The 15516-nt window shown below is 40.4% G+C and overlaps 1 protein-coding gene across 6 annotated transcripts in view; it reads right to left on the bottom strand.

The window, feature by feature from the left end:
* hdx (highly divergent homeobox) overlaps window positions 1–15516 on the bottom strand; it is a 90463-nt gene that overhangs the window by 7732 nt on the left and 67215 nt on the right. For 5 of the 6 annotated variants that reach the window (XM_060832169.1, XM_060832173.1, XM_060832172.1 and 2 more), the window contains 3 exons: window positions 12054–12252; window positions 11610–11743; window positions 1122–1217 (listed from right to left, as the gene is read on the bottom strand). In XM_060832169.1, coding sequence (XP_060688152.1) covers window positions 1122–1217; window positions 11610–11743; window positions 12054–12252 — 429 coding nt within the window. The remainder of the gene's footprint in view (window positions 1–1121; window positions 1218–11609; window positions 11744–12053; window positions 12253–15516) is intronic. The other variant, XM_060832171.1, reaches the window with a different exon arrangement.

Genomic DNA, 15516 nt, shown 5'->3' with positions numbered 1-15516 from the left:
TGTGGCAGGTTACAGCGGGATATAGATAAGCTGCAGAGCTGGGCAGAAAGGTGGCAAATGGAGTTCAATGTCGCTAAGTGTGAAGTGATTCACTTTGGTAAAAGTAATAAAAGATGGAGTACTGGGCTATTGGTCGGATACTTGGTAGTGTAGAGGGATGAGCTGAGGGATCTTGGTGTCCATGTACACAGATCTCTGAAAGTTGCCACTCAGGTAAATAGTGCTGTGAAGAAGGCATATGGCGTACTGGCTTTTTATTGGTAGAGGAATTGAGTTCAGGAGTCCTGAGGTCATGTTGCAGTTGTATAAGACTCTGGTGCGGCCGCATCTGGAGTATTGTGTGCAGTTCTGGGCGCCATACTATAGGAAGGATGTGGAGGCACTGGAATGGGTGCAGAGGTGGTTTACCAGGGTATTGCCTGGTATGGTAGGAAGATTGTAGGAGGAAAGGCTGAGGTACTTGGGGCTGTTTTCATTGGAGAAAAGAAGGTTTAGGGGTGACTTGATAGAGATGTACAAGATGATTAGGGGTTTAGATAGGGTTGACAATGAGAACCTTTTTCCATGTATGGAGTCAGCTATTACGAGGGGGCATAGCTTTAAATTAAGGGGAGGTAGGTATAGGACAGATGTTAGGTGTAGATTCTTTACTCAGCGAGTCGTGAGTTCATGGAATGCCCTGCCAGTAGCAGTGGTGGACTCTCCCTCTTTATGGGCATTTAAATGGGCATTGGATAGGTATATGGAGGATAGTGGGCTAGGGTCGGCGCAACATCGAGGGCCAAAGGGCCTATCCTGCGCTGCATTTTTCTATGTTCTATATAGGAATACCTGAACAAAATCCATCCTCGATAAAAGAGAGCCAGAACAAGTCTTTGATATAAATAATGAAAATTGAAAATGAGATTTTTCATTAACATCAAGCGCAATCAGCTTGGCATTATTGTTGCAGTTGTTTCTGGTAATTATACAATTAACTAATCTGAGAATTCTTTTCAATATTAACTTTGGCAAACATTTCTTTCAGCAAAAATTCATGAAAAATAAATTACTGTAAACAGATAAAAGTTGGCACATGTTTGAACAATGGCTGAATTTCCTCCAATGTAGACAGATCTTACCCTAAGAGTTAGTTGTTTCTGGAGCTGCTCACCATCAGGTGTTACACGGTCACAACTGCTCATTTCAACTGCATCGTCATCAAGTACTTCTAATTTCTGTATCAAAAAGACCAAAAGTAAAGTAGTGCTTCAAGATTGAGAAATCTCTTCATGTTGTCATGATCAGTCCTTTATGTTTATTTCAAAACAGTATACTCCAGAGTATGTTTGCCTCTTTAATCAAGCACATATGCCTTCAATCCTTTTAATCCATTCACCAGGACTCTTGCAATGCAGTCAAGAGGACAGCATCATTGCAACTGGTAGCCAGCTGCCAGAAAGATTGAAAAGATAGTTTCCATCCCACTACCTCCCCCAGTCTTTTTGTAATTCCTCTGTGGAAGATGTCTTCCACAAGACAGTTCCTCATTCAACACGTTACAGATGTTCAGGTTTTAAATTTTGCTCATTGAGTTGGCAGGTTTGATTTTAGACGTTTTGTCACCATGCTGGGTAACATCATCAGTGAACCTCCGGTGAAGCGCTGGTGTTCTGTTCCACTTTCTATTTGTGCATCTTGGTCTGTTAAGGTGGGTGATATTACTTCTAGTTCATTTTCTCAGAAGTAGGTAAATGGAGTCCAAATCGATGTGTTTATTGATGGAGTTCCGGATGGAATGCCAGGCCTCTAGGAATTCCCATGGTGTCCTGTTTACCCTGTCCTAGGATGGATGTATTGTCCCAGTTGAAGTGGTGTCCTCCTTCATCTGTAAGTAAGGATACTAGTGATAGTGAGTCAAGTCTTTTGGTGGCTAGTTTTCTGCCTGTCTGTCCAATGTAGTGTTTGCCTCAGTCCTTGCATGGCATTTTGTAATTGATAAGCGTTTTGCTGGTTGCTGTATGGAGTCCTTTTTAGGTTCATCTGTAGCTGTTTCAGTGTGGTGGTAGGTTTGTGAGCTACCAAGATGCCAAGACTACTTGCATAGACTACTCCAAACCCACAAATCTACCAACATACTGAAACAGCTACTGATGAACCTAAAGGACGCTATACCAACACCAGTAAAACAAATGTCATTTACAAAATACCGTGCAAGGACTGAGGCAAACACTACATTGAACAGGCAGGCAGTAAACTAGCCACCAAAAGACATGACCCACTATCACTACTATCCTTACTTACAGACGAAGGAGGATACCACTTCGACTGGGACAACACACACATCCTAGGACAGGCTGAACAGACGCCATGGGAATTCCTAGAGGCCTGGCATTCAAACTGGAACTCCACCAATAAACACAATCGATTTGGACCCCCTTTACTAACTTCTGGGAAAAAGAACCAGAAATGATATCACCTACCTTAAGAAACCAAGACACAAATAGAAAGCGGGTCAGAACACCAGTGCTTCACCGGAGGCTCACTGATGTTGTTACCTAGCATGGTGACAAAACATCTAAAAGCTCAATGAGCAAGCTTAAACCTCAACCTGAGCTAAAAATCTTCTCAAAAATTGCATATTTCAGATGTGGCAGCTTTCCTCACGATCTGATATGAAGCACCACTTCAATTTCACACAATGAAAGTCATCTACTCAAGTCAATAAATACATGGAAAAATTGTATCAGTTAAGGTTGTTACTGAGGTATGAAAAAAAAATGAACTTGGGTTGAGGCTTTCACCTATAGTACAAAGCTTCTGGTAATATTGTTGGATGGTTTAATAGATCCACCGAGGCATTTTGCATTGCAATCAGAATATTTCACGGTATTTAGTCTGTTCGTTGGGAGAATGAAAAAGACTTGGAAACGTCCTCAGTAGCTAAGTTTTGCTTATTTAACCACTGTTCAGCAAAATTATTAATTCAGCATTCAAGCTTTAAAGGTAAAGGTTGTGCATTAATCTTTGCTACTGATAAGCAGTGTAGTCAGAAGATAACAAACCAACTACATACATACATACATACATATGCAGTTAGGAACTTTACAATCATTGCAGCAACTGTGCATGGGCAAAATAACTAAGTAAATATTTGAACAGTAGTTAATAGTTGATGAATTACGCATTATGACTAATACTGTTCCAATATTAATTAGTCATCGTGACACTGGTAGTATCCCTCTGAGCCAAAGCCTGGGTTCAAATGCCATCTGCTCCAGAGGTGTCTAATAACATCTCTGAACAGGTTGATTAGAAAATATCTACATCAGTATCAACGTATGGATATTTTACCATTCTTTCTTGGAGGTAATCAACAGTCTCAGCATAATGGTAGAGGAGTTTCATATAAATACCTTATTCTCTTATTCTTGATCATTTGATCCAACAGGCAGGACAGGTTAACAGGGTAGTAAGTCAGCACATGGGCACTTGTCTTTCAGTTGTGGCACTGGCTTAAAGAGCAGTATAAAACTGTCATTAGGTCACAGCTGGTATGTGTGCGGTTCTAGTCACTGCACCATTGGAAGGATGCGATCAAACTGAAGGGGGTGCAGAGAGAATTCACCAGGAATATGCCTGGAATGGAGTAATTTAGATGTGGAGAGAGGCTAGATAAGCTTGGGTTTATTTCTTCAGAGACAAGGCAGCTGAAAGGGGATGTGTTTAAGGCTTTTAAGATTGAGGGGAAGGGATAGAGATAATAAGAAAGCAGATGTTCCCTTTAGACTAACAGTCAATAACAAGGATTCATAGGAAACATCATCTCTCCCAGAGACTGGTGGAATCTGGAATGCACTGCCTGGGAGGGTAGTTAAAGCAGGAAAGCTCAACCTTTAAAAAGGTACTTGGATGAGCACTTGATCTATTATAGCATTCAAGGCTATGGACCAAGTGCTGGAAAGTAGGATAGTGTAGATTTAATGTAGCTTTCGTTGGCAGAGATTCAATGGGCCAAAGGATGTCTTCTGTACTCAATGATTCTATGAACACTGGCCTCAACTATCATGTTCTTTCTATCTCCTTGCAGTGTTTAGCAGCTACTCAACTTTGAGGTGCGGCGTTAGTCACTCGTTGAATTTGATCACATAATAAGCCCCACCAAACCACCAATGAAAAAAACAGGTGGCCAAGACATCTTTCCTACCTAGGTCTTAGAAGGAAGATGTCCAGTAATAGCAGCAATCAAACAATTCAAACTGTGCCCATTGACTGTGTCTTTCACCAATGCTTTGAGGTTTACAGACTGACTCCATTTGCTTTTCTAGCCAACCTCAACTCCTCAGAGGAAACAGGCAGCAAGTTCGTTAAAACCTCAGGTTTTTCCACAAGAACCATCTTGATTGAAACAATAGAACTGCCAGAGATATTGTTAAAATTACGTCAGGCAGAAAGATTAGATTAGATTATTTACAGTGTGGAAACAGGCCCTTCGGCCCAACAAGTCCACACCGACCCGCCGAAGCGCAACCCACCCATACCCCTACATATACCCCTTACCTAACACTACGGGCAATTTAGCATGGCCAATTCACCTGACCCGCACATCTTTTGGACTGTGGGAGGAAACCGGAGCACCCGGAGGAAACCCACGCAGACACGGGGAGAATGTGCAAACTCCACACAGTCAGTCGCCTGAGGCAGGAATTGAACCCAGGTCCCTGGCGCTGTGAGGCAGCAGTGCTAACCACTATGCCACCGTGCCGCCCTAACCACTATGCCACCGTGCCGCCCTAACCACTATGCCACCGTGCCGCCCTAACCACTATGCCACCGTGCCGCCCTAACCACTATGCCACTATAAAAGAATCCCTCTATTTCTGGATAATTTAAATAGTGGCTACAAACAAATTGTTATTACAACTGTGATACAGCTTCTTCATTATAGTTTTCATTAGTCTTCAGATCATTTACAAAATAGTGCTCAATCTCAGTGCCTTACTGGATCGCTTATGGAGTCTGACACCCTTAAATAACTCGCCTCACTGCTTCTTTCATAAACTCGACATGCTTAAAGAGGAAGCTGAAAATGTGTTGCTGGAAAAACGCAGCATGTCAGGCAGCATCCAAGGAGCAGGAGATTTGACGTTTCGGGCATAAACCCTTCTTCAGGAATTCTTCATGCCCGAAATGCCGAATCTCCTGCTCCTTGGAAGCTGCCTGACCTGCTGCGCTTTTCCAGCAACACATTTTCAGCTCTGATCTCCAGCATCTGCAGACCTCACTTTCTCCAAGCTTAAAGAGGAAGCTTGTTTCTTCTAATAAATTACTGCATCGTTTTCTAGTAAAATATTTCATTTTGAAATGCATGGGTTCAATCATCACTAGATTCCAAATGTGTTCACATATTTATGTCCATCTATTTCCTTTTAATAACGGTACTTTACTGCTTTAAAAGCAAACACACCAGAGAATACATGCATCTCCTTTTATATTAAGGTTATTATGAATTGCTTACTTGTATAAAATGTAATCAACAGATAAGGGAGAATCTTCATGTTCCTGATGATTACGTCAGCAAGAAATGTGTTCGGTTGAGAATCTTATTGTATTGCATGGATTGGTTAGACAAGTGCTGAGAGGCAATGAGGAATTTACAGAAGCTAGGGGATGTGATGGATGGCAGTTGCAGGAAAGGAGAAAAACCACAGATACACAGTCAAGTAGATGGGTTACCTCCAGAAAGGGTAGGAGGAAGGCAGATAGTGCAGCAGTCTCCTGTGGCTATAGTCATCTCAAACAAGTATACTGTTTTAGAAAAGCTAGGCAGCGATGCACTCCCAGAGAAATGTAGCACTGACAGCCAGGTTTCTGGAATCGAGACTAGCTGTACTGTAATGAGGGGTACGTCAGGTTCCAAGTGATCAATTGTAATTGGGGACTCTTTAGTCAGAGGCACAAACAGATATTTCTGTGGCTGATTACGAGACGTCAGAATGTTGTGTTGCCAGGATCAAAGATACCTTGGAGAGTTGCAGAATATCAAAAGGGAAATTGTTGTAAATATTGGAATTAATAACATAGGTAGAGAAAAGGAGGAGATTCTGAGGAGAGAATATAGGAATTTAAGCAGGAATTTTAAAAAAAAGGTCCTGAAGAATAGTAATCTCTCTATTATGGAGAGAGAAAAGAGTGCAGATACTGGAGAGTCCGAGTTAAAAACTGTGGTGCTGGAAAAGAATACGCAGGCCAAGCAGCATCAGAGGAGCAGGAGAGTCGACATTTCGAGCATAAGCCTTTCATCAGGAATATGGAGAGGTAAATGGGCTGAGAGATATATAGGTGAGAGGAGTGGTGATAAGTGGAGGCAGGTGGGAGGTAATTGCAATAGTTCAGTGAGAAGGGTGGAGTGGATCAGTGGGAAGGAAATTGGACAGGTGAGGGAACAGGGAGATTTGGAAACTGGTGAAGTCAATGTTGATACCGGTGTGGTTGCTGGGCCATGAGGTGAAAGATGAGGTGTTCTTTTTCTAATTGGTGGGTAGTTTCGATTGGCGGTAGAGGCGGCCCAGGATTTGCATGTCCTTGGGGGAGTGACAGAGAAGCTGAACTGGTTGGCCACAGGCAGCTGGAGTTTTCTGGTGCATGTGGACCACAGATGTTCTCTGAACTACACTACATATTGACACTGTCTCCCGATGTAGGAAAGACCAGAGAGAGAGAGATGGATGCAGTAAATGAGGTGGGTGCATGTGCAGGAAAATCTCTGCTGGATTTGAAATGATCCTTTAGGGCCTTTGATGGAAGTGAAGGGGTAGGTGTGGGCACAGGTTTTACACCTTGTGTGGCATCAGGGGAAGGTGCCAGGTATACAGGGTGGGTCAGCGCTGGGGGGGACCTAACGACGGAGTTGCAGAGGGAATGGAATGTGTGGAACGCAGATAAGGATAGGGAGGGAAATATTTTTGGTGTTGGGGGTACGACTGTAGGTGGCAAAATTGGTAGAGGATAATGTACTCTATCCAGAGATTCATGGGGTGGAATGTGAGGACCAGAGGGGTGGGGTGGGGCGGTGTCTATCCTTATTGTGGTTGTAGGGGTGAGGCTTGAGGGTGGAGGTGCAGGAAGTGGAGGAGATGCGATGGAGGGCATTATTGATCACATGGAAGATAAATTGCAGTCCTTGAAATTGACCACTACTCCTGACGCCATGAGCTAATGACAGTAGGAATAGGAGGATAGAGCACATGAATGTGTGGCTGAGGAGCTGGTGTTTGGGAGAGAGATCCGCATTTTTGGAAGATAGTCAACATGGCTTTGAGTATGGGCCATATATGGGATTATAATGGGACCTTGATCAGATGGACCAATGGGCTGAGGAGTGGCAGATGGAGTTTAATTTAGATGAATGCAAGGTGCTGCTTTTTGGAAAGGCAAATCAGCACAGGACTTATACACTTAAATGGTAAGGCCCCGAGGTGTTTTGCTGCACAAAGACTCCTTTGAATGCAGGTTCATAGCTTCTTGAAAGTGGAGTCTCAGTAGATAGAATAGTGAAGGCGGCTTTTGGTATGCTTGCCTTTAATCGGACAGAGCATTGAGTATGTGAGTTGGGAGGTTATGTTGCAGCCATACAGGACGTTGGTTAGGCCACTTTTAGAATACTGGGTGCAGTTCTGGTCTCCCTCCCAGGACGTTGTGAAACTTGAAAGGGTTCAGAAAAGATCTACAAGGATGTTGTCAGGGTTGGAGGAGCTGAGTTATCGGGAGATACTGAATAAGCTGGGGCTATTTTCTTGAGCGTTGGAGGCTGAGCAGTGACCTTATAGAGATTTATAAAATGATGAGGGCATGGATATGGTGAGGTGAGAAGAGAAAGATTTAAAAGGGACCTAAGGGGCAACTTTTTCCACACAGGCAGTGGTGCATATATGAAATGAGCTCCTTGAGGAAGTGGAGGTAGCTGGTCCAATTATAACATTTGAAAAGGCGCCTGGATGGGTATATGAATAGGAAGCATTTAGCGAGATTTGGGCCAAATGATGGCCAATAGGACTAGATTAATTCAGGATATCTGTTTGGCATGGATGAGTTGGATCCAAAGGGTCTGTTTCCATGCTGTACAGTGCTGAATTGAAGCTAGAATGTCATTGGAACCCTAAGCCAAGTTTTCAGTTAACTGCACAGTGGCAAATTCACTGTATCGTGAATCATTCCAGAAAATCTGTTGAGGTAGATGACCATTTTTCCTATAGTACTTGGTCATAAAAGCCCAAATATGTCATTACATTTCATATTAGGCTGAGGTGGTAAAAGTTTATACAACATTTCAGTAGGAACACTGGGGTGCTAAGAGTAGAAAAACAGCAATGAAAGTCCAGCATTTACAAGTTATACTGCCCTTACATGCTACTCTACATTAAGTACAACTTTCTTTTGTTCACTCAAGGATGTGAAAGAACTCGGTACAATTTTGAAAAGTTAAGGGAGCATCCCCATTGCTGTAGACAATATTTATCCCTCAATCAACATTACAAATGCAGATTATCTAGGCATTACCATTGATGTGCACAAAGTAGTTATTGTGTTTCCTAAACAAAATAGTGACTGCATTTTGAAAAAGTACTTCAATTGCACTATATTAATGTAAAGCTTTCTTTCAGTGCATATTTACACTGGCGTACTTAATAGAAGAAGATAAGTCAAGACAAAGCAACCTTTTGTATTGTAAAGCAGAAGAATAAAAAAGTTAATTTTATTTTGCCAGTAAACACTGGCAAACTATATTAACCAAATTAGTAATGCTCTTCACAAATTCTACACTAGTACTGAAATGATTAAACACTAGATGGCAGTATTTAACTCTAAATTAGATCTGAATTTTGCTGGCTGCAACAAATGCCCTTCAAACAAAAGTACTTCCAGCAAATGTTACAATTACATATTTTCCATCATTTCTTGCTAATCACAAAGTAATACTACCTTTATGACAATCTCCACTAAAGTCAATTTACATTGCATGTGAGAGCAAACACCTTCAGGAAATAGCTCAAGAATGAGAGACATGTATAAGCAGTAATCAATATCTTCTTTTTAAAATGTACTTAAAGGAGAATATGTAATCTTTAGTTACATTGTTTTAAGAGTGGGAGTTCATGAATTCATGAGGGAATTCACACTGTAAATGCTTCTGATGCACAGCAACATAATTACACAGATTTCCTGCATGTACTGATTTCAGCACAAAAACAAAGTGTCATAGAGTCATGGAGGTGTACAGCACAGAAACAGACCCTTTGGTCCAACTCATCCATGCCAACCAAATATCCTAAATTAACCTAGTCCCATTTGCCAGCATTCAGCCCATATCGCTCTAAACACTTGTTATTTATATACCCATCCAGTTGCCTTTTAAATGTTATTGTACCAGCCTCCACCACTTCCTCTGGCACACACAGCACCTGCATGAAAATGTTGCCTTTTAGGTCCCTTTTAAATCTTTTCCCTCTCACCTTAAACCTATGCCCTTTAGTTTTGGATTCCACTACCCTGGACCTTGCTTTGAATAGGTACCATTTCATGGATGTTGACAATTCCCAAGTCCTGATCATTTGATTTTCCTACAAGATTATGCAAATCAACTGATCACAGCCTGCCTCAATCACATTGTGACTATTCATCATTGGCAACAATCACTGGATGGTGGTCAGGAGCAAGACTCCTTGCTCTGCTCAGTCTGACATGTCACACAGATAAGATGCTTACTCCAATTTTGGCCAAGACAGGAAATTTGGGAATAGAATTGTGAAGCAAAGGCATAAACAAGCGAGAAACACACAAGAATAAGCTTATTTTCAGCCTCAGGAATGGAAATAAACTCAGTGTCAACCAACATGCATTTCTTCCTTTGCCTCAAGTAAGAGCTCATTAAAGCATCAACTCTGTATTAATTTTTAAATAAAGGAGTTTGGAATTACATTTTACTGCTTCAGTAAGATTAATTGCAGGTATGGAGCTTCTGAAAAGGTTACAGTTGAATGCAACAAATGAAACTGCTCTGCTGTCATTTTAACATCAGGCACTTCTTCACTAGTGGATGCACCTGAATGAACATTCCTTCACTGGCTCACATATCAATATTTATTAGTAAAGTTTAACAAGTTTTAGAAGTGCAGATTTTTTACATTGTTGCAAAATAACATAGCTATTAATATTTCAGAGCTTTTCTTAGGATTCCAAGTGAATTAAATCAGTATTTTTAAAAAATGACACACTTTCAGCATGTTTCTCATTTTCATTAACCTTATGTGTTTTGTATTCAGTCAGTTGTTGGAATTCTAGCTGCAAAATGGAGTGTCAAACTGATCTAATTCAACTTGCTTTTGGATTCCTTCCCTTTCCCTGGCAGGGGAGTGATTCTCCACTCGGCAGGTCCCAATTTCTCTCTCCAGCCTCCTTCTCAGAAACATGCCATTTGCAGAGCTACACAGACCTGGATGCAGCCAGCTACCTTGCAACGTCATACTGGTTTAATTAACAACCTGTTGTACTGATAATTATTCAGTCACCAGGTTTGCAGACCACACACAGTCTTGTGAGATTCTTTAGCCAACATGCTTCATGACACTACTGCTAGTCTTGAGAATGACAGTGCTAAAGCTGATCAGTGTCAGCACTTCAGCTGCAAGACAAAGACAAAAGCAAAAACAAAAACAATGATAACTGGACGACAAAGTCAATACCCATTACCACTGGGCAACACAACATAGAAGTAGTTTACTACTTCCCTTACCTACAGAATAACATCTCCAGAGAGGGTGACGGAGAAATTTGGCAAATCAGCATTTGTCTTCCAGCAATGTCACAGAGTCTGAGCATCCAGCACCACTGATAAGCCATGTAACTATGAATCTACATGCCCTTGGTAGCACAAACCATAATCTATGCTGGCAAGATATGGAGGAGAACAACAAACACTCACACAAGTTGATCATCCTTCACCAATTAAAAGGAGATCCTGGGCAACACATGGAGGCAGCATCAACAAAAAGATGTATTACAGTGGATTGCCTGTGTGACACAGTAACAGAAAGAAAACAGATGCTAGTTGGATACATTTTTGGTCTTCTGGATCTACACATCACCAGAGCAGCAGTGGAGTGGACACCACAAGATTGAAGAAGACACAAGGTCAACCCGAACACCTGGCAAAGTACATTATGGAAGACCTTCAAAAGGAAGACACCGTCTCAACTGCAGCAAAAGGAAGTGTGATGGACCAAGTCCAGTGACAAAGTCTATCACTGGCCTCTGATGACCATTGTCCAAGGAAATAAGTATCCAGAAATTTGCTACATATTCCCAAATTTCACCAGGCTGACGATAATGAAAGTGCATTATCTATACACCTCCTCAACTGATGCATATGTGATGTTATTTGTAAACCAAGCATAAGTAATTTATTAATTATTTGAGCGAAAGCTTAGTTTCTTCAGTGTATCCAATCTACTACAAAAGTATTTGTTCTCTCTGCATCTGATCAGAGCTCTGAGCGAAGCAACAACTAAAATGGTTAGTAGTCACTGCAATTTCCCATTTCCAATTCTGCGAACATATTTTTAAAAAATTACCACTTTTTCTAATGTTGGAATACTGCATGATCCATCACTAACACTTTCTCCATCCCCATTCTCTTCTGCTGCATCATCCTCCTCTTCGACTTCTTCGTCCTCATCCTCCCGTTGCTCCAATTCACTTGGGGCACCTATGAAGACCATGTATGAATTACAATTTACTACTTAAAAGCCACGGAAAATAACTTAGGTTAGATACTAATTACCAGTGTTTTAGTCAAAAATGCAAATACAACCAAAACGTCCAGCATTATGGGATATTAGTGTAAAGGATAGTAAGTTGGGTGATTTATATTCCATATCTACTTACTAAAGGGACTTATTGGCACTTTCTGAACACAATCTTATGTTAACAAAATGTCTGCATACTGAGCTATCCAATAACTACACTTCTGCAAAAGAATTCTACATCACACAGAAGTGCTCTTAAATTCTTTGTACCTTCAGAGAAATTAACATCTTCTTTGCTCTTCTCATTATCCTCTGAATTTTCAGGAACTTTGGAGGTTTCAGCTTTAATTGCAAGCAACGAGGGTGAACTAGATTCAGGCAGCTTGGTAAAGTCTGCTGGTCCACCACGAGCAGGAGGTAGCTCAATTCCTAACTGGCGGTATTTCCTTCTCCGATTTCCTATCCATGTCTTTTCAGAAGGACAAGGGGTAGGGGTGAAATAAAAGAACATTGGAGTAAGAGCAAGGAAAAGCACTTAAAAAGGGTGAAATGTTCAAATAAAAGACAGGCAAAGTGGCCAACCTGACAAGGCAGAGATTATTGGATGGAGAAATGGACAGGAAGGCATACTGCAATGAAATACTGAAGGCTTGCAGTTTCTTTTAAAATTTTCAAGAAATTATTTAGCATGGGATGTGGTCAAGAATGATAAGCTACCATACAATGTGAAGATTTCTTTGCCCAGAAGACAGTAGAAGCCAACCACATACTGTAGTAATAGCAAGCAGATACACCACAGCAGACCTGCATGGCATGTCTTCTTTGTTAAAGAACATTAAATGAACAAGTTGAAATTGTCAGGCACTTGAGCACATGATTAATTTCCAGATAAAATGCCAGCACATATCCATTAGATGGGGAAAAATTCTAAATATGCACTGCAATTTCTCAAAACTTTCTAAAATGGGATGAACAAACACACCTCAAGAGGGCATGTCCTCTCAGATGAGCAAAATCAAGACTTAGGACAGTAAATGAATTAGTAATCGATCAAGGAAAAAGCATCAACCTGTACTTGGGTGAAACCATGGGTTATCAACTATGAACAAAAACACATCACGTGTTCACCAAATACGCTTGCTGCACAAACTGATGAGGATCATAAAATATTACTCTGATAGAAACCAAAGGACTGAAATGTAAAAGTTCAAAATGTTGCCTGTAATAATCAGGCCATGTCTAGGTATCACTCATCTTCAAGTTGCTCAGTGACCCAGTTGATATTCAAATAACATTTTCAATTATACAAATTCTGCATTAGATTTGTTAATTGCAAATACAGATTGAGGATACCCGTTTCCTTTTCAAACTCAAAAAAAGCAATACTCTATATGTTTGAGCTGGCTTCAACAGAACATCAGTTGAAGCACAACAATTGGACTTCTTAAAAAGCTGCTGCTGAGTTTGTAGCATGGTCAACATTAGACAAATTCTTATCATCATATTCTCAGTGGAAGGCAGCCACATACTGAAGTTGCCCTCCTGCTATAAACAAACATCAGTAAAGTGAAAAAGATATTTGCTTAATTTGGTGCTGTTTTAATATAAGCTGGCTATAGATAAAACATACCTACTTCAAATCACTGGAGTCTCATGGAGCAACTGTTTCAATACTGGCTTATCATTACTGATATGAATGCTAGATTAGTCCCACTTTCTTGCATCTTAGTAATCAAAACAAAGAGAAACTATGAAGATGGAGTAGATAATGTCAATTCTTCACTGGGAGCATGTGATTTTAATAAAAATGGAAACCTTTGGAAAATAGAAAATCAAGTACCAGAAAGTTCCTCAATGCTAATAACTCAGCAGCACAAATGACCCAATCTTGCGACATTTTTTCAAAATAGGACTTCCCAAGGAGTCTGCAATGTTGTCATTGTGTTTATCTCATTTAGTATTTAATATTTTTGTGTCCCTTGCGACCTTTTCTCTCTTGTAGTACAATAAAACTAGATAGACAACTCATGCAATGTATTTCCACCTGTCAAAGATACTTTTGCAAGTTCAACAGCGTGAGCTGTTCCCACAAGTGGCTGAGTGGGATTAGACACACTTGCTTGAAACCACTCATTTAAAAAAGTATAATCCAAGGACCTAAAGCTAGAACCCACTGAATTGTCCAAATTGGATATTTAAAACTTTTGCATGAATAGCTCTGCAATCTGTGCAAACACAAACCAAGCAAAACCTTGTTGATCTGAGGCTTGAGATGAAATGGAGCTATTTCACAAGTGAACACAGGACAATTATGATCAGATTTGCTTGGTACAACCATTACAATGTAAATATTTGCAACAAAAGTATGTCACAACTCCTTGGATCGGTGGGTAAACTTAAATGATGTGCTTCAAGCATTTCTTTAGTGAAGACATTTACAAATATCCTTTCAATTAAAGTGGCTTCATTACACGCCGTTCTGCTTTCAAAGCCTGTTTTTCTCTCTGCTTTTATTTATTGATTTGCCTCTTCACATATACAGAGATATCTAAGAGTTTTCCATTACAAATGGTTTGAAGAATTCCTCAACTACCAGACAAATCAATTAGTTGTTTTTTGTTTATCTCAGCTACATTTTACAAGCATATAAGCTACCTTTTAAGCAAGAATCTTGTTAAAGCTGAGAATATACTTTGTTTTTAAAAAATCAAAACCATCTATATTTTTTAAACACTTCAGTTGCAAAATGATCTAGAAATAATAAGATTGGACAAGGTAAACATCAGCAGGTCCATGAACAAACATTGGTACATGTCCCAGTAGACATGTTACGGAACGAATAATTTAATCTATTTCAAATCCTACCGTGCAGATTTAAGATCTCAGATTCCCTTCAAAGTGTTTATGAAATTGTTAAACAGTTATTAAAAAGATGTTTCACTGACACCCTTCAAATGAAGGAAAGGCACATCGTCACCATATGGTGTCCATACATGGCTCTATTCCCAGTGAGGTCTAACTCCAGAACTGCCCCCTGCAAATAGTCTAACCAACTTTTAACCAAATGCTACAAACACACCAGGAGTACATTCACCACTCAGCCAGCAGCATTTCAAGACGACAGGCCATCATCTACAGTGGGCAAAAAGTGTCAGCCTTGGCAGCGAATGAATAAAAAGAATTGCATCACAAAACAATTAAAAAGAGAAGCAGAACCAAGATTTGCACTGGGCAAATCTGATAATTTTAAGCCCTAATCACCGAATTACAGACTCGTTACAGTGCAGGAACTAATTGGCTCTTCATGTCTACATCAACTCTCCCAATCTCAAATTTCCTTAGTGCAAATCTCTTACCTCCTCCCTCTAAACTTAGACATTCTTCCTTTTTACAGGCAAATTTCCTTTTGAATGCTTCAATTGAACAACCTCCACCACACTCTCAAAGTATTCCAAACCTTAATGACTTGCTGCATGAAGTTTCTTTCCTGCTGTAAAAGCAAAATATTTCAGATGCTGTAGATGTGAACTAGAAACTGAACGTGGAGAAACTAAACAGGTCTGGCAGCATCTGTGAAGTGAGAAAGAAAGTTAATGTTTCAAGAATCTTCTTCAAAACCGAAGTTCCTGGAAAATGATGGATTTTATTCTGTTGATAAAAGGGGAAGAGCAGCAAGTGAACAGATCATGGGAGTGTCCAGAGTTAAGCAGCGCTAATCACAGTAGAGGTTAGA

Source organism: Hemiscyllium ocellatum, chromosome 11 (assembly GCF_020745735.1).
Source record: "Hemiscyllium ocellatum isolate sHemOce1 chromosome 11, sHemOce1.pat.X.cur, whole genome shotgun sequence".
In the NCBI taxonomy this organism is placed as follows: Eukaryota; Metazoa; Chordata; class Chondrichthyes; order Orectolobiformes; family Hemiscylliidae; genus Hemiscyllium; species Hemiscyllium ocellatum.
This window is presented reverse-complemented; position numbering and strand designations above follow the sequence as displayed.